Source organism: Culex quinquefasciatus, chromosome 1 (genome assembly GCF_015732765.1).
Source record: "Culex quinquefasciatus strain JHB chromosome 1, VPISU_Cqui_1.0_pri_paternal, whole genome shotgun sequence".
NCBI classification, from domain to species: domain Eukaryota; kingdom Metazoa; phylum Arthropoda; class Insecta; order Diptera; family Culicidae; genus Culex; species Culex quinquefasciatus.
The window spans coordinates 5117267-5135725 of record NC_051861.1 but is presented as its reverse complement, the minus strand read 5'-3'; the positions used below and the strand labels follow the sequence as shown (position 1 = coordinate 5135725).

Genomic DNA, 18459 nt, shown 5'->3' with positions numbered 1-18459 from the left:
ATATGAAAAATCATATTTTAGGGGAATTGGGTCTATAGGGCCCATTTCAAGATACCTTCCCTCAATGTGATCGGTTTTTCTGAAAGCTAGAGACCTGAACTACACTTTCTATTCATTGGAATGTTGAGTTTCATGAGCCAACATAGCTAGATTGGAGCATGAAGGTGAATCGTTAATATTTGATTTTTGTTAACCGGGTTGACAATCCTGAAATAATCCGAACTGTTAAAAATCCACCAAAGCATCTACAACATTGATTACACAAAAAACTGTGGTATAGAAAAGAATCCATCGCGGTTAACCACAATCAAATTAACGATACAACTACGATGTTCCAATATTATTCATTACAGGTCGCTTAGAACAAAACTTCGCATTGAATCTAATTGCATTAAAACCTATTAAAATTATTCTTTCTGTAGCTCACGTAGAGGAAACTACGTGCGCATGTACACGAAAAAGATTGAGGTTAAATTTTGTACCGATTAGCAAAATAAATACTGTGCTAATGTGGGTGAGAGTTGTGGACTTTTCTGGCTGGGCTGGAAGAATAGGAAAAATGGAGCTAAATTCACATTTTTAGTTCCAAATGTTCTCACAGATGGCGCTGTTCATGGTTTGTGTCTTGGGAAAACAAGATGAAATATTTCGCCATTAGTTCTCTCATTGGCCGCTAGAGGGCGCTGGGGTGAAAATGGAGCTGGCGAAAAATGGAGCTAGATTCACGCAAGTAAAGCAGCGTGTAAAAACAGCAACAAGAAAAACCCAGAGAGTGAGAGTTGAAAAAGAGAGTTTGACCAGGGTTGCAAAATTTCATCGTTTAGACTAGAAATTTCAACAGATGACAAAATTTAAGAAAAATTAAATTTAACAAGTTATCCTCATAGTTAAAAAGAAGGTGAGTAATGCAAGTTTTGATTAAGTTATCATGATTAATTTTTGTTTTGTTTTTAAGGACAATGCTCTGGTACTACAAGTTGCTGGCCCGGCGACCCCACTTTGTCGTGGTCGCCGTCGGTGTCTTCTCCGTGGCCTGCATCGTCGTTGCACTCATCACCAAAAAGCTGCCCGATTTCGACGATCCGACGCTTGGCTTTGAAGCCCGGGGCACCTCGATCGGACGACGATGGACGGCGTGGCGAAATCTGCTCGAGGAAACCAGCCCTTCCGGAAGGTTGATCGCCAACCCGAAAGAGCTGATCAGCGAGCGGGATGCGCAGTCCGGGTTGGCGGCCGGAAGTGAGTTCGGGGGTGTTCGAAAGCGCAAGAAAAACAAGAAAGCAAACGGAATGAACGGCAAGAAGCGACCCAAGGGAAACAAGAACATTCGGATATTGAAGGAACTTAGCACGCTGAACAAGTCCAGCAACGGAGAGATGATAAGCTTTGAAGAGTACGACAACGATACGTTCAGCCTGCGGCATGACAACTGGGAATACGGCAAGAACATGACTTTCTATCCGGATGAAACGGGCAACAAGACAGTCGAGAAGAAACGGGCCAAATGGGACACGTTGCGCAATCTGAAGCCGCCGCCGGACATCGTCGAGATGCACATTCCAGCTGATGGGTTCTTCTGCGAGTCGCCAAGTAAGTGTCATCCTTAAATCAATCAAATAAACAATCCCTAACATCCCTCCCCCAACCACAGACAAAGAGTTCGCCCACTTTGTGGTGCAGCGCGTCAATTACAACCTCAACGACACCCTGTTCGAGCTGAACGCCTTCCTGGCGATGTGCGACCTGGAGCAGAAAATCGTCCAAACCTCGCTGTACGAAGACCTCTGCCAAAAGGAACTCACCAGCGACAACTGCTGCCGGCCGTGGTCGGTCGTAAACTACGTCACGTTCCTGTCCAACAAGAGCAGCTGCTTCGACCTGGACGAGGAGGACATTGCGATGGTCAAGACGCTGCTGTTTGATTGCTTCCAATACTACCACAACATGAAGCTGAGCAACGATTGTGTGCGGTCCAGCTGTGTCGTTCCGCCTCCCTGCAAACAGCACAACGCCGTCTACAACATTCTGCACTACCTGGCGGATGTGGAATTCATCAAGCTCAATGTAAGATCCAAATCAACAATCCACAACATCTTTACCTACTAGCAAAATTTTATTTCTCTCGCAGGAATCGGCCGAGTTTCTCAACGCGACCATGATTTTCCTGCCGATCGCTCGGAGCACCAAATCGTTGGAGTTTTACCACAACCTGCAGCAGGAGTAAGTACCGATTCGCTGGGTCTAGAACATTTCACTTTGTTTCTGACGGCTATTGAATTTAGTTTCGCGTGCGGCTTCAATTAGCGCCTTCAAATCTTGCCAGCTTCGGTGGGTGGCCTAGGAAAGGAAAAAAAAACAACAAACTTTACCGAATCTTACATTTTCTTGGGGTGATTAATTTAAACCAACCCTATTATAATATATGGAACTAAACAAAACGTCTAGCACTCGGATATTTGATTGGTAAATGTTTCTTGTATTTTGAAAGTCAACGATTATTTTCAATTTCATGTTACAAAAAGCCAGTTTTAAAGTTTGTTCAAATAATGCGATTAAATGATGCCAAAATAGTAATGATTGATTCGCTTATGGCATTGTGACTCGATTAGGTGCTGAAATAGGGATATTTGGGTTCCCGGGAAATTTAAAATATATTGAAAATTGTTTCTGAACTTGTTTCTGATAACTCTATAAAAATCATATCTACATTGTAGTAAATCATTTTCATTATGCAAGATCTTTTTCCAGTTGCTTCAGAAATTAATATCATCAGAAATAAATGTCGATATCAAAATTTCTGATAATCTGATACATATATGAACTTTACAATGAATATATTAAACAAAATAATGATACGTTTTTTCATTAATTTTTTTTTCAGGGCATTTTCAAAATATTGGTTCAAAAAAGTTAAGAAATTGTCGAATTGTAATTTCGGAAATTCCCGAGAAATTTACAATTTTCCCGGGAAACGGGAAATATTTTTTTCCGGGAAATCCCGGGAATTCCTGGGATTTTTTCCCGGGACGGGAAATTGGACGCTCTAGTAGGAACGCGGGACAAAGCAAGTTGCACATTCTTTTCGGGGAAATTACAAATTTTTTAAATGTCAAAATTACAAAATTGCAAATTACAGTCATATTTGGAACACCCACAAATTTGGAGCACTTTTGTGATGCAACTTTTCTGTCGACCCTACTATTTTTAGGACCTTTATTTGGACATTCTCGTGCTATTTCAATAGTATAAAAGTAGTACTTTTAAAACAAAAACTGCATTTCCAGACTATTTTATTCAGAGCAGCAAATCACTGCCTAACCTTGAATTTCGTGAAGTCATTAGGTCTATTCCCGTACTGCAGAATTCTGCAATTCTGCACAAAAACGGCAGCAGAGCGTTCCCGTACTTTTCTGCAACAAAAGTAACTTTTCTCTCAGGCAGAACTTCTGCAATGAGAGAGGTAGAAGTTGCAGCAAAACCGTTCCCGTACTTTTCTGCAAGCTCTCTCTTTTCTTTCTTGTTGAAAAGTTACTGCAATTTGGTGCGATGGATGTCGAGTACACGCTTACATAAAATTTGTAAGTTGAGTGAAATCAAGCATTTCTGGAGTTTTTTTAAAAAGGTTCAATAAACCAAATTTCCAGTTTTTGCTTTTTGGGTGTTTATGAAACCGCCATGAGTCAGGGATATTAAAAAACACCCAAAAAGCAATAACTGAAATTTTGGTTTATTGGTCCTTTTCAAAAAAAAAAACTCCAGATTTTATTATTAGTTGTAATAATAAATGATTTTGGGGTAGTTTTTTTATGTCTGGTTTTATTGAGAACGATTTTTATGTTAACGATTTCAGGCTTAGTTCATTCATGTAAATGATAAAGCGATTTTTTTAGTGTTATTATTTTTACCTGGCAAAACTTAAGCCATAGTGTTACAGCACGGCTAGTACCCCAACAAAAAATGTACTTTAAAAACAAATAGTTTTTAAAAACTTTTAAAAGACATATTTCTTTTGAATTTAATAATTTCAAATAAATATTGATTTACGAATTATTTTTGATCATAAGGCCGATGCAAATATTTAAAAGGGGGCAAAAAAATAAAAAATATAAAAAATTAAATAACAAGCCATAGTCTTTACATTGAAATGAAAAAAGTGTTTTAAAATCTAAATAACCCTTAGTTTAAAATGCATTTTACACTAGTTCAGTTGTTTTGCAATCATTAGTTTTCAAAAAATCTAAGATCAAAAATTTTATCGAAAAAAAAAGATTTTGCATCGAAAATTTTCAAAAAATCTTAAGATTTTTTAATAAACCCAAACATGCTAAAAATGATTTTTAACGCGGAAGAATGTATTTAGGGAGCGTTCTTTTATTACGTAACGCAGTAGGGGGAGGGGGTCGGAGGCCGTGTTACGCTCCATACAAAATTTTTAAAATTTGTATGGAAATTTTGTTACGAGGGGGGGGGGGAGTCCCATTTTTAAAAGTCCCATTTTTCGCGTTACGTAATAAAAGAACGCTCCCTTAATTTGATTTCAGCTGGTTGCACTTGAATTTTCATTGAAATTTTGAAGTTTATTGTAAAATTTTTTTTTGCCCCCTGATTTTTCGGGCCAATTTTGAAGGGGGGGGGGGGGGGGTGACAAAAACTTTTAAAAATATTTGTAACAGCCTAAATTGATTTTGAAGATATTCAATATGTTTCGTTTCGTTTTCGTTTTACGGAGCAAGGTGGGGGACGCGGCCTCAAGTCAGTCCAAGTCCGGTTTCTTGTGCCCCCCCCCCCTTGACCTTGGCCAGGGCCGAGGGACAAAAACTTTTTTAAATACTTGCATCGGCCTTATTTGAATTTATAAACTTTGAATTTGTGATTTATTATTTTCTTATTTTTCTGAATTATTTGCATTTTTAAAACTCTCAAATATCTGATTTATGTTTTTAAAAGTTTCTCAATTTGAAAATATTAGTTTTTTATATGTTTAATTATGGATTTATGTGTTTTAAAATTGAGTTTGTGATTAATTTTTTTTAATTTGCCAATTTCGCTGCGTCACCGTTGTTCTCTCATGTGACATCCAGTCATAATTTATTTATGTTATGCTGAATAATCTTTCAAACATTCTGCTATTAAAACATGTATTTTTGGTCCCTTCTGTATCAAACCTTTGTTTGTCTTTTTTTATTCATATTTATTAAACGTACCTGCCACTCTCATTTGTAAAATTGTTTACCTAATGTAAAAGTTTTGAGTTGTTTCTAATGTATAATTTCTACCAAGCATAATTAATTTCTAGTTACTTAATAAATAATACATCCTTGATTTTTTTAATAAAATGTTGTGCTGTATAAAAAAATTATTTCCCTTTTCTAGAGGCAAACTTGTTACAATTACTTTTTTGGCAACCATTTTTTTTTATATTTTGAAATAATTTAAAAACTTTAATACCCAATTTGAGTAAATCTACTCAACTGTGTACAATATTGCAGAAAAAGTACTGGAACGCGCTACCCAGGCAAAAGTTTTGCCGCTTCTCTCCTTGCAGAACTTCTGCAAAAGAGAGAGATGAAGAGAGCGAGCTGAAAAGTACGGGAACGTGCTGCAAAAAAGTGACTTATGCTGGCTGCAGAATTCTGCAGATCCTGCAGAAATTCTGCAATTCTGCAAGTACGGGAATAGACCTATTATTTTGTAAAAATTATGTACTCATGGAGAGAAAAACAAAATTAAAAAAATCCAATTTATAAAATCATGGTGGAAATACATACTACATAATTTACCAAACTACAAAAAGAAAAACAAAAAAAAAACAATATTTAAATATTTCAAAATGTAAAAATTACAAAAAAAAAAAAAACAAAACTGTAAAATTACAAAATAACAAAAATATAAAACTAAAAAAAAATCTGATAAGGAAAATCAAAAATCCCAAATTTTAACATTTTAATATTACAAAAAACATAAAGGCCTAAAATGGGGGCGTAGAACTTAAATTTCATGTTATCTCGATTATTTCAAGTTTTACACAAACTTTCGGATAATCAAAAGTTCGAAAGTTAGACTGTTTCAAAATGTCTTAATTACAAAATTACAAACAATACTGAAGAACAAGAATAAAAAAAACAATGTTACAAAAAATACATATTTTGAATAACAAATTTTAAAACCTACAAAATTACAAAAGTTTTACAATCAAAAGTTCTAAATGCGTAAAATTTTTAAATTTTCGATTTTGGTAATTCTGAAATTTTGAATTTCTTCCGAAATTTTGAATTTATTCTAATTCTGGGGACGCGCAGTCCTGTTTTTTCGCGATAATGTTCGGCGTAAATGATCGTAATAGTAGTTTATGCAACAAGTTGCAAAAAGAGGATTTTTTCAGCACGAGTCGTACATTTATCCAACGAGGTTCACCGAGTGCTGAAAAAACAAGTTTTGCAACGAGTTCCATACAATTTTTTGCAATTCCGAAAAACAACCATTGAGTAAAATTTAAAGTCAATTTTTTATGTATTTTGTCAATAAATCGTTTAAATCAAAAAATGTTGAAAAGTGTTACTTTTCGAAACAACTCATTTCAGTGCTGAAAAGTAGAACTTTTTAGCATTTATTTTGAAAAGTGTTGCTATTCGATTCTGTTATGTTTGGCTCAGAAAAGTTTGCTATTTCGTCGTTCTAGAATGACAGGAAAAGTAAGTAGTTTCACGAAGGAATTGAACAAAAAAAAATATTCCAACTGGCAGTGTTAGTATTAAGTCATCAACCTATCGATTTTATGAAGAGTAAAGCGTCATTTATTTACTATTTTTAAAAATTTGCTCGCGTTATCTAAATTTTAAAAACAGTAAAAATATACTGATAAGTCCAGCCCATAGCACTACTGCTCGGCTGGCACGCGTTCGATAAAAAAAAAAACTTTTTAAATAATCAACTATCTATCTTTCCGCAGTCGGCTGCATAAGATTTAAAATTTTCAACCGATAAACAAAATGCTCATGGTCACATCACTGCCACTCGTGAATCCTGACCTCATACCCATCTACTAACCCCCTCAAAACTCATGTGAAACTTTGTCGGAGATGCAGTCGATTGGGCGGTCTCTATCACTCAAGTATCGGACTAACATTCCCATCCACTTCCCCGTGACCCTACCACTGGTCGTGGCCGGCGCCGGTATTGATCAGCATGATAGGGGCCTTTGAGAAGTTGCGAAGCGAGGAAAGATAGCACCCACTCATCTTCCACGGCTCGTGGATGTAACTTCTGGAGGTCCTGGTCAATAACGGAGTAGCAACTGCGGGTGGGCACCTATGCTTATGCTTATGCTTTGGTAATTCGGAAATTTTGAATTTATTAATTCTGAAATTTTAAGTTTTAAAAATTAAGAAATATTCAAAATGTAAAATTTAAAAACTTTAAAAATACAGTTGGTACACGAAGCTCCGATTTTTTTTACTATTCGAAGGTTTCATTTTATTTAAGAACTTTAGAATTTTAGGGGTACAGCATGAAATTTCATCGGGCACTTAATGTTGGCATATCAGCGGAAAAAAACGGAATCGACGTAACACCTTATAATGTGTGGCCCTCTTAAACCTTGCGGTTTCGTCAACGGATCCACAGGCGTGTATCGTTCTTTTAGCGACAAGACTCCGCCTCCCGGGTCTGCTAAGTGTGAAGGTATGGGCACGGGGAGAGGGCACCGAATACCTATATTTACACTTGGCATATCAGCACTTTGGCGATAAATTACAGCTTGTAAAATGCGTTTTCATCTGAATTCAAGTTGGATTGAATTGAATTGAATTTTATTTTTACTTTTTTAAGGCAGGAAAAGCCACCAAAGCAGTGGCACCAAATACCTACTTCTTTTTGTAAACACATAATACAAAACATAAATACATGAGTAACAAAATACAAACAAACTGTGTAATGGTAAAGGAGGTATTAGACTATGGCAAAAAATAATAATCAAATAACAAGTTATAGTCTCAATATTTGAATAAAAAAAGTGTTTTAAAGTGCTTTTTATACTAGTTCAGTTCTTTTTCAATGAATTGTTTAAAAAAATATAAAATAATTGAAGTAATTTAAAAAAATTAAAAGATTTTTGAATGAACCAAAACAGGCTAAACATTATTTTAAACGCAGGAAAATGCATTTTAACATTATTAATTTAAGCTAATTGCACTTAAATTTTCATTAAAATTTTGGAGACAAAACAAAGTGCACCCTGATGTTTCAAGTCGATTTTGAAGACCAAAAACTTTTAAAAATATGTGTACAAGCCAATTAGGCAAAAATATAATATGGTCGTCACTCTTCGTGTCGGGTACTTTTACCTGCGTTCCGTTTAAAAAAAAATCTTTTCGTGAAGATGGGAAATGCTGATGCTCCTCTTTTTAAACATGGTAAGGAAAATTCTCCATGATATCCTCAAGTCGACGTGCATCGGCACTCAATAGCACTTCACCACATTTTGAGATGATTGCCTTCGTAAACCGGCAGAGTGAATCTTTGCTCACTGTGCATCAAAACAAGCTTTAGTTCGATGCTTTTAATAATCGTTGTTCACTATACAATTTGGATCAGCAATTAATAGTGATTTGAAGACTCAAATAGCACTTCATCTCTAAAACTAGCGCATAAGTGAAGATAAAGGTTTCGGTCGTTCAGATTGAGTGCATTGAAAAAAAAAAATACTTTAGGCACAAAACAAATTGATATGGTGCCTTTCCAAGCCATGACCTTAGAAAAACTGTCAAGTGCTATTGAGTGCCGATGCACGTCTGTCCTCAAGTAAGGCTTGCTTGAAGTTGGACGGTTTTTGGCAAGTTGTACGGTCTAAGTAAACAGTATCCCAGAGAGAACTGTCCGAAGAAAAGTTATTCAATTTTTTGGCTCTACACGGTTTGCTTTTAGAAGGCGTGCGATTTACCTGCGATGCCGCGAAGTGGAGCCAAAAATAGACTCTCTCTCTGTCGATATTGAAAGGCCCGACGAGAGCGGGCGGAATCAAACTAAAGAACGAAACAGATGGAGCAATATTGAAACAGAGAAGATCGACAGCGAGAGAGTCGACTGTAGCTCAAACGAACCGCCTTTGCGGCTAACTAGACACAGTAGGCCTGGCCAGCTTTGACAGGCAAAACGATTGATCTCACTCTGCTCACCGCCGAACTGGTCTCCGCCCACTTCCACCCGTCGGGCAGCTGAACCGTCTGCTTTCCGGCGCGAATCTTCATCCGCTGGACGCGCAACGAGTCCAGCTCCGGCGCGAGCTGACAGTAGTGCCGCCGGTAGGTCGTGCTCCGCCGCTCGCACAGATCTCGCTTTAGCGGTTCAAGCGTTCCGGTTGGCCAACCTTTCCGTGTCACAAAGTCCTGGTAGCGTTCCGCTTCCGGGTGCTTGAAGGCGGGGAGTTCGCTGGGGGATTCCAGGTAGAGGTTTGTGAAGGCGTACCCGTCGAGGAGGTGCGGATCGACGGACTCCATTGCGGAACGGATGGGTTGGGGACGGTAGCGGTGTGGGTGCCACACGCCGGGATGTTCCGGGAGGCGCGAGTAGAGCGGTTTTTCGAAGTTGGTTAGTGGGTTCATGGTTGGTACTTTTGTTTTTTCGTTACAGGAACCTCGGCAACGAGCTGGTGGCGGTTGTGGCGATGGATATGGGCCTTAAGTTTGCCCTGTTTGACGAGTGTCTGCTGCGGGACGGATGGCTCGTCGGGCTGGGCGGAATCTTCGTTGTGATTTCGATGTGGCTGTACACCAAGTCGCTGTTTGTGACGTTAATGACGGTGGTTGCTGTGATCTTTTCGCTTGGCATCGCCTACTTTATCTACACGCTGATATTTGAGCTTTCGTTCTTTCCGTTTATGAACCTGCTGGCGGTGATCGTCGTCGTTGGTAAGTTTTGGGTTTTCTATGAAGAGGTAAGACGTGACTGATTCAACTTTTGCTTCAGGAATCGGTGCGGACGACGCGTTCATCTTCCTCAAGATCTGGCAGTGTGTCATTGCGGATCGGATGAAGGCCACCGGAGCGGTTGTCCCTTTAGGAGGACCATCAACATCGTCCTCCTTCGTGTCGGAGGGAGGCAATGGAACCGGTGGTGGTGCAGTGGGGCCAGGTGCGGCACCGTCGGATACCCTCGTCGGGATCATGGCCAGTACGCTGAAACACGCGGCTCTATCGATGCTGGTCACGTCGCTGACGACGGCAGCGGCATTCTACGCGTCCTACGTCAGCTCCATCACGGCCGTGCGGTGCTTTGGGTAGGTTGACTTCACCGGAAGTCTTCAAATGTCTTGTTCTGACGCCTTAATTTCCCCTTCTAGGATCTTCTCCGGTACGGCCGTCATGGCCAACTACGTGATCATGATCACGTGGCTGCCGGCGGCGGTTTCGATTGCCGAGCGAATCACGTGCGTTTCGTTGGGGAAACCCGTGGAGACGATGCTGGCACGGTTGGCCGCGCCCTTTCGGGCCATCAGTCAATTAGGCAGGAAGGTCGAGGACGTCATTATTTCGCTGGTGATTAGCGTCCCGTTGTTGTGGATTGCATTGTTAGGTAAGGGTAAAGATTTCGGGGAAATTTTTGCTCGTATTATAACAATCATGCTTAAATTTTTCAGGAATAATCGGAATCTTGAGTGGAGTGATGGTGCTACACTGGCCCAAGCTGCGGCTGCCGGATTCGCCCGATTTTAAGCTCTTCATCAGCAACCATCCATTCGAGCGGTACGACTCCGAATACAAGGACATGTTCTGGTTCGAGAAGATCTACAGTGTAAGTAACGATGCCCAGTAGTTGACAAAGAGCATCCTAAACGTCAATACAGGAAAGATAAATTCAAAAATTTTGGAGTTCAAAGATCTTTAAATGAAAAAAAAAATAAGATGTAGAAAAATCGAAATTGATTTATTTTTATTTTCTGAAACTTTTCATTTTAATGATTCTTTGATTTGTTTTCCCAAAACCTTGAAAATTTAGGGAAATCATCAAAATCTTCAATTCTAGAATTTACAATTCTTAAAAATTCATGTTTTAATTATTTTAATTTTAGTTTAAGAAAATGAAATGAAATTTGTTCAGACTTACAATAGTTTATTTTTTTAAATTAAAAAGTAATAATTATTCTCTCATAAGGCCGTTGCAAATATTATTCAAAGTTGACTCCAATGTACCCCCCCCCCCCCTTCTCGACTTTGGGCAGAGTCGAGGGATATAAACTTCAAAAAATATTTGTAATAGCCTAACTTCGGAAATCTATGGATTTGAAAGTTTTTTTTTCAGAAATTTTCAGAATACTCAATTATACAATTCTGGAGTTTTTTTTGAAAAGGACCTATAAACCAAATTTTCATTTTTTGCTTTTTGGGTGTTTTTAGAACCGCCTTGAGTCAGGGGTATTCAAAAACACCCAAAAAGCAAAAAATAAAAATTTGGATTATAGGACCTTTTCAAAAAAAACTCCAGAATTCTCGACTTTTTTCTGATTAGGTCCTATTAGGTATTTCCCTTTCACACATTATGATTTGTTTTTTAGTTTTCTCAAATCTTTGGAAATCTTTGAAGAATTTCTAAAATCTTAAATTTAAAAAAATTCAGTTGTATTTTTAAAATATTTGAAAACCTTTTAATTAAAACGATACAAAAATAAAAAAAAACTAAATTTTTAACGGCTATTATTTTTTTAATTTGCTTGAATGTCAAATTTATTAATTCTCGGATTATTTCTTTTTATTTTCTTAAAGTTTCGAAAATCTAAGGTTCTGAAAACGCATTTTTTATCGTTGAACTTTCCAATTTCCAGAATGTTAAAATTTTGAATTTTAAGCTTATTTTTTTTTATAAAAAAGTATAAAAACAAGTTTCAACATTTGAATGTAAAAATTGTTTAAAAATGCGCTTCACACCTATCCAGTTGTAAACTTTGGACAATATTCACAACGGCCTAAACATTCAAATTATAATTATTATTTTTTAAGGCATATTTTTTGTACTTTGTTGAAACTTGTAAATCTGGTAATTTTTTGATTGTTTTTTATTCTCTTAAATTTTTCAAAAAATGCGTTTTAAAAAAGTTTTGAAACGCATTTTTTTTTTGCAATTCCGTCGTGAAACTATTTACTTTTCCTGTCATTCTTGAACGACGAAATAGCCTACTTTTCTGTACCAAAAATAACAGAATCGAATAGCAACACTTTTCAAAATAAATGCTGAAAAGTTCTACTTTTCAGCACTCAATTGGGTGCTGAAAAGTTGAACTTTTCAGCACTTGTTTTGAAAAGTAACACTTTTCAACATTTTTTTGATTTAAACAAAATTTATTCACAAAATACATGAAAATTTGACATAAAATTTCCGTCAGTGTGCCTTTTTTGGAATTGCAAAAAATGTTGTATGGAACTCGTTGCAAAACTTGATTTTTTCAGCACTCTTCGTATTTATCCAACTCGGTGAACCTCGTTGGATAAATGTACGACTCGTGCTGAAAAAAACCTCTTTTTGCAACTTATTGCATAAACTACTATTTTAATTTTTTTTGAAGTTTTAAAAATTGCTAGAATGTTCCATTTTAGAATTTTAATTTTTTTAATCATTTTTTTTACTGGAATCAAAGAATAAAAAAATCTAAAAATTGTATAGCATAACTTTTATAATTGTTTTTAACTTTTATATTTATTAATTCCTTGATTTTTTTAGTTTTCTCAACAAGAAATTGTTTTTTTTTGTATAATTGATATTTCCAGATGCTTTAATTTAAGAAATTAAAATTCCTTGCTCTTCTACTTGTTTTATAACTTTTTCCACACATTATTAAGGGTTTACATACATGTAGAAAATCACAAAATTTCATAGTACAGAAAAAGAATGATTTTCAATCACTCCTGAAAGTTTCATGGACATATTTCATGATTTATCTGAGTAAGAGACGATTTAAGTTCAAAATTTTGCCATGCGCAAAGGGAACTGTCAAACTTTGTGAGCGCTTTTCTCTAAACACGGAGTTGATTTACGGGTGCCACGATATCTCGCGAGCAGATGGACCAAATTGGCTGAAATTTGACATGATGAAGCCAGATTTTTTAATTAAGCTTTTTTTTTTTTTTTAAAGCGAAAACTGTTAACTTTTTTAAATGAAAAACAATTTTTTTTTTCTTTTCTAAAATAAACTTTTTGAAAATCGGCCTTCGTCATGCACACGAGATCGGTTTAACGAATATTCACCAAAATTTAAAGCCGATTTGGTCAAAACAGTGCTGAGATATCGTGACACCCGTTTTTTGAAACTGCTAACTTCAAATAGCTATCCCTCGGCAATGATACAACCCAATGTTTTCAAAATTGTTTTGTTAATAGATGAAAATGTAAATTTCAATGCTCTGAAAATAGATTAAAAAAAAGTTTAAGTGTGTGCTCATATCAACTTCAGATATTTTTGCCGATTTACATGTATGTAACCCCTTAAGACACTTAAAATAAAGTAAACTAAAAATAATTTCGACAATTGTTTTACATATCTTTCAGTTATATTTGGCATTTTTAGCAATAATTGTTTGTTTGCCCCTCAATTGGGGGTATTTTGGAGTTAAAAAAATCATTGACATTGATTTTTCAAAAATCATGATGTTTTAGAATATTTTGATCTATTACTTAAAATGTTTTGATTTGTTTTATTTTTTTAAGGATTTTTTTTTTAATTTATGAAACTGTACTGATTTTTTTTTTTGAACTTAAAAAAAATAGCAACCACACCAACAACAACTTTGGCTTGGGCCATTCAATAATGACGTAAAACTTTAAGAAAAAATATTTTTGGTGAAAATATTTCTGTTTTGATGTATAAAAAAAGAGTTCTATTTCGATAATTATCAACAAGATTCTGTTGTGCCTTTAACATTGGTCGATTTGTGACAAAACAGTTATCTAAATTCCGCCCTCTCACCCACAGACCTCGGACTCGTTCAAGCTGCCGCTGCGCTTCGTGTGGGGCGTCCAGCCCGTCGACCGGGGCAACTTCCTCGATCCGGAACGCCGCGGTTTGCTCTACTTCGACGACAGCTTCAACATGAGCGCGCCCGAATCGCAGCAGTGGCTCCTCGGCTTCTGCAAGAGCCTCAAGAACCAGACCTTCTACCAGATGAGCTACGGACTGCTGCTGCCCAACTGCTTCATCGAGAACTTTATCAACTGGATGGCCCGCCGGTGCAACGACTCGATGGGCGAGATCGATCGGACGCCGTGCTGCGAGGTGTCGCCCTTTCCTTTGCGCCGGACGTGTTTGAGCTGTGTCTGCCCGAGTCGATCTCGAGTTTGTACGAGACACCGCGGGAGTTTTTCATTCCGGGCGTGGCGGGGCCAAAGTTTGCCCGGCAGAGCGCGAATGGGACGGTTGTGAAGGCGGTGGTCATTGAGTTTGAGAGTAATCAGGTGTTTACGATGTCTTACGGGGAGATTGATGGTTTTGTGAGGACGGTTGAGGGGTGGTTTGGGCAGATGTTGGAGGACGCACCGGCGGGGATGGCGAACGGGTGGTTTACGAGTGAGTTGGAGTTTTTTGACCTGCAGGACACGCTTTCGACGGGGACGTTGGTGGCGATCTGTATGGCGATGGGAGTGGCGTTGTTGGTGCTGCTGCTGGTGACGTTGAACGTGTTGATCAGTTTGTACGCGATCGTGACGGTGACGTTTACGATTCTGACGACGGTGGCCGTTTTAGTGCTGCTGGGTTGGAAGTTGAACGTGCTGGAGAGTGTGGCGGTTAGTACGGCGATTGGGTTGGCGGTTGATTTTAGCCTGCATTATGGCGTCCATTATCGGCTGGCGACCGACTCGGATCGGCGTTCGTCGACGCACTTTTCGTTGACCCGGATGATTGGACCGACGGCGATGGCCGCGCTGACGACGGGAATTGCCGGTGCGTTGATGCTTCCCTCGACGATTTTGGCCTACATCCAGATCGGTGTCTTCCTGGTGATTGTCATGTCCATCAGCTGGATCTACGCGACGTTCTTCCTGATGAGTTTGCTGCGCGTGATCGGACCGCAGTACGGCTTTGGCCAGTTTCGGTATCCGAAGCTGCGATCAGCCCTGCGGGACAGCACGAAAGGGCAGATGGACGGAACCGCCCGGCTCAACCATCACCACAATCCGGTGTCCGAGCAGCTGCTGTCCAACTCGAGTTCCGCAGCCGGCGAGCTGGTCGGTTCCGAATCCCACGAACTGGACTCGCTCACCTCGAACTCGATCATCAAACCGATCAACCTGGACATTTCGCGCCCGATCAACTTCGATCGGGCGTTCAAGAAGAAGTACTCGCTGCCGCGGGAACACAGCCCCTCGACGGCCAGCGCCATCACGATGGTCCTTCCGGACGACGTAGACTTTAAGAACGGATAATAAGAAGAGGTGTAGTTGTTGTTCTAGAGCCCGCCCCGTTGACTGTTTGAGCATTTAGGAAATGTTTATTCTCGAGCTTATGATCAGTATCAGTATCAGTTTAACCGTAAATGTCATTTGTTTTTAAGCCATGGACTGTTGCACAGTAGTGATCAATGTGTAAGTATGTGTGTTTGTACTTATGTAAGTAACGCGTGCCAAATTGCGTGCACAAATTAAGAAGAAAGTATACTTATTTAGTCAGGTTAAACCGTGCCAAAAAGAGGAGGAAAGAAGAAAGCGCAACACTTTATATGTTTTTAAGTCAAGTCAATCAAAAACCTTTGACAATATCTCTACTTACTTAAACACGGACGCAGTCATTATACTCGTGAGAGAGAGAGAGAGAGAAAGATTAGTTTCGAGGCGTAGTAGAAGAAACCAGTATATCGTTGTGAAACACATACCATTAAAGAAGAAAACCTAACTCGCTTTAGAGTAATTTGAAACTAAACAGAGGCAGCATTTATTTATGTGGACAGCAGCAGAAGCCGTGTGCATATTTGTTAGTAGAAGAAAAAAAAAAAAACAATGTGTGTGTGTAAAAACTAGAAAAACAAGAAAACTTTATCAAAATGGCGAAAAACCATTGCGCGCGCTGTCTCTGACACAGTGAAAACGGAAGGAGGATCTCATCAAATGATTATATTTATACTTTTTAAAACTGAACAAACAAATTAAGCTAACGTTTAGTGAAGAATCAGACCGTGTGAGGCAACTGTAACGCTCAAAAAAATAAGAAAAAGAAGAAGAAAATTATTGTGAAACACAATTATATAACGTTTTGTGATATATACATAAACATTAGAGGACGAAGAAAACGAATAAGTTTTAAAAAATCAGCTAGTATAGTTGAGAAGAAAGAAAAATAAGAAAAAAAAAACGCGTGCGTACGTTTTCGACGTGTATGAAAAATGATGCAGACAAATAAAAAGTTGCAAAAAGCTCAAGATTTACATTGTTTTTTTCATTTCTGTTTGTTTTGCAGATTTGATCAAAATAGTGGACGCTTTGGACGGAGAAAAGAAAGTTCCCTACTGTCAGCGATCGAGCAGCAGAACAAGGCGATTCTTCCAACCAAGTAAGTCACCGATTTTTCAACTGAGACTTCGCGAAAATTTTTTGATGTTTTTGTCTCACCAGTCTAGCCGATAACTGAGAGCACAATTCTATTTAAAAAAAATAAAACAGGCAAAAATCAATATTTTTCAAGCTTATCACAAAAAATAATGTTACCCAAATAATCACCGCTCAAATTAAAATGATATTGAAAAATATCACTTTTCGATTCTGTAATTATTAATGATGAAAAGTAGGTAGAAGTAGATCGAGAACGACGGAAAAGTGAGTAGGGTATATGACCCTATTTTGGACCTAGTACCTATTTTGGACCTATTTTTATTAATCGAGGTAGTTCAGGCTTTTAAAGTACGAATTCACTGAATCCAACCAACAGAAAGTGTAGGCAGGATCGTTTTGTATCTTACCTCTTCCAAAAATGTTAACATTTTTGATTATTTCCGCTTTTTCAGCCACTTTTTCCAACGCCATTCGAACTTCCTTTCATTTTCCTAGCACATCGATTAGGTCCAAAAATTCCGGCCTCGTTGCTTATCAGATTTGGCTCGCGACACCTTGATGATTATTTCTGTTTTGCACTGACACCAAGCAATTTCGTCCGGTTTCCGAGCAATGTAACTGTTGCTTATTTAATTCTTTCTTGTTTTCCGTCACTAAACCATTGAAATAACTATTCTATTATCGAAAAAAACTCATTTCAAAATATTTTTTCAAATCAGCCGCGTTGGATCAGTTTTTGGAGCTACTTTGGCGTCGGTTCAAGGCTATCACCAACACATGCATAACAAGGTGTTGCCAGTTTTGTTTATCAATTTATTTCGATATTTCATTGAAATTGATTGAAATTTTTTTATTTATTATTTTGAATTGAATTTCTTTACTGTAATTATTTGAATAAAATCTAAGCTTTGAAAAGCAAATGATTAACAGAAACAATGAAAATATGTTTTTTAAACGATAAAAATGCAAATTGATACTAGAGATTTAGATGATTGTTAGGACCGATTGCAGAGTATCCCAAAATTTGAACTGATGTTGATTTATTTTTGTCTTAACATCATTATCACCAATTTAGCCGCATATATTTTTAATTTTTGCTTCAAAAAAAATGCAAACTGGTTACCCTGTTGGAATTGAAGGGGAAACGATTGAAAAACCTAAAGGGTCTAGTTCATTAAATCGTCAGCTGTCACCGTGACAGGAGCTGTCAACATCGCTTACGAGTGGTTTTTGAAAAAGTCGTATGAATTAAATTTAAAAAAAAATCTTGAGTTAGTTTTAAAAAGATCCTTTGAATTATCATCTGCACGTCTTTTAAATGCTCTTTACTGAAAAACAAACAAAATTTGGTTTGGTTCAGAAAAAAAAAAATAAAAAATGTGTCGGAGATCGTGATGGCTTTTAAGACGTATTGCTAACTAATCAGAGAAATATACATATGGAAAATATATATGATTTTTGCATATTTATCTATATATAATTTTTAAAAATACAGGTATAACGTTTTTTCACAATTGGTAGCGTTGGTTTATAATAAATTACACTTTTAAATTTTACCGTGTCAATCATGTTAGAAACACAATTAAACCAGCTAGAAAAATAAAAATCTTCGAAAAAAATAAGCATAAGAGGTAAATGCGATGTTAACATTATGAATTTTATGATTTGAGACATATAGCCGGGGTGACTTTCATAGGTTTGATATTTTTCCGCAAAATACGTACGAATACGTACGGAATGGTATGGAATCATACTGACCGTGGTAGAGAAGTGCTCAAAGTACCTCATGAAGAACTTTTCATGAAATTTTGAAAAGTTTAAAAAGTTAGTTAACTATAACTAAGAAAATGTTGATAAATAGCTTTATTTTCATCTTCTCAACCTGTCATGATTTTTTTAATGAACATGATTTTGAATCGTAAAACGGAATGCATT

General features: G+C 37.4%; 2 protein-coding genes across 2 annotated transcripts; one reads left to right on the top strand and one right to left on the bottom strand.

Annotated features, from left to right (window-relative positions):
* Positions 1-715: 715 nt before the first annotated feature.
* Positions 716-16394, top strand: LOC6040881 (protein dispatched). The gene is given in 10 exon segments (XM_038257124.1): positions 716-898; positions 956-1590; positions 1652-2064; positions 2129-2220; positions 9628-9905; positions 9964-10273; positions 10337-10569; positions 10634-10788; positions 13958-14264; positions 14267-16394. Coding segments are annotated over 9 exon segments (3558 nt in total). The 5' UTR covers positions 716-898; positions 956-959; the 3' UTR covers positions 15406-16394.
* On the bottom strand, positions 2215-9619 carry LOC119767750. The gene is made up of 2 exons (XM_038257131.1): positions 9174-9619; positions 2215-2337 (listed from the first exon to the last, which is right to left on the bottom strand). Exons 1-2 carry the CDS (start codon positions 9597-9599, stop codon positions 2242-2244), a joined length of 522 nt encoding a protein of 173 aa, XP_038113059.1. The 5' UTR covers positions 9600-9619; the 3' UTR covers positions 2215-2241.
* Positions 16395-18459: the final 2065 nt, after the last annotated feature.

Bases quoted from the DNA above. Each gene is read 5' to 3' on its own strand.
- LOC119767750 (XM_038257131.1), bottom strand. From the start codon at position 9,599: ATGAACCCACTAACCAACTTCGAAAAACCGCTCTACTCGCGCCTCCCG. The intron at 2,338-9,173 runs GTGAGCAGAGTG...TTCCTTTCCTAG, and splicing joins GGGCGGAGACCAGTTCGGCG to GCCACCCACCGAAGCTGGCA.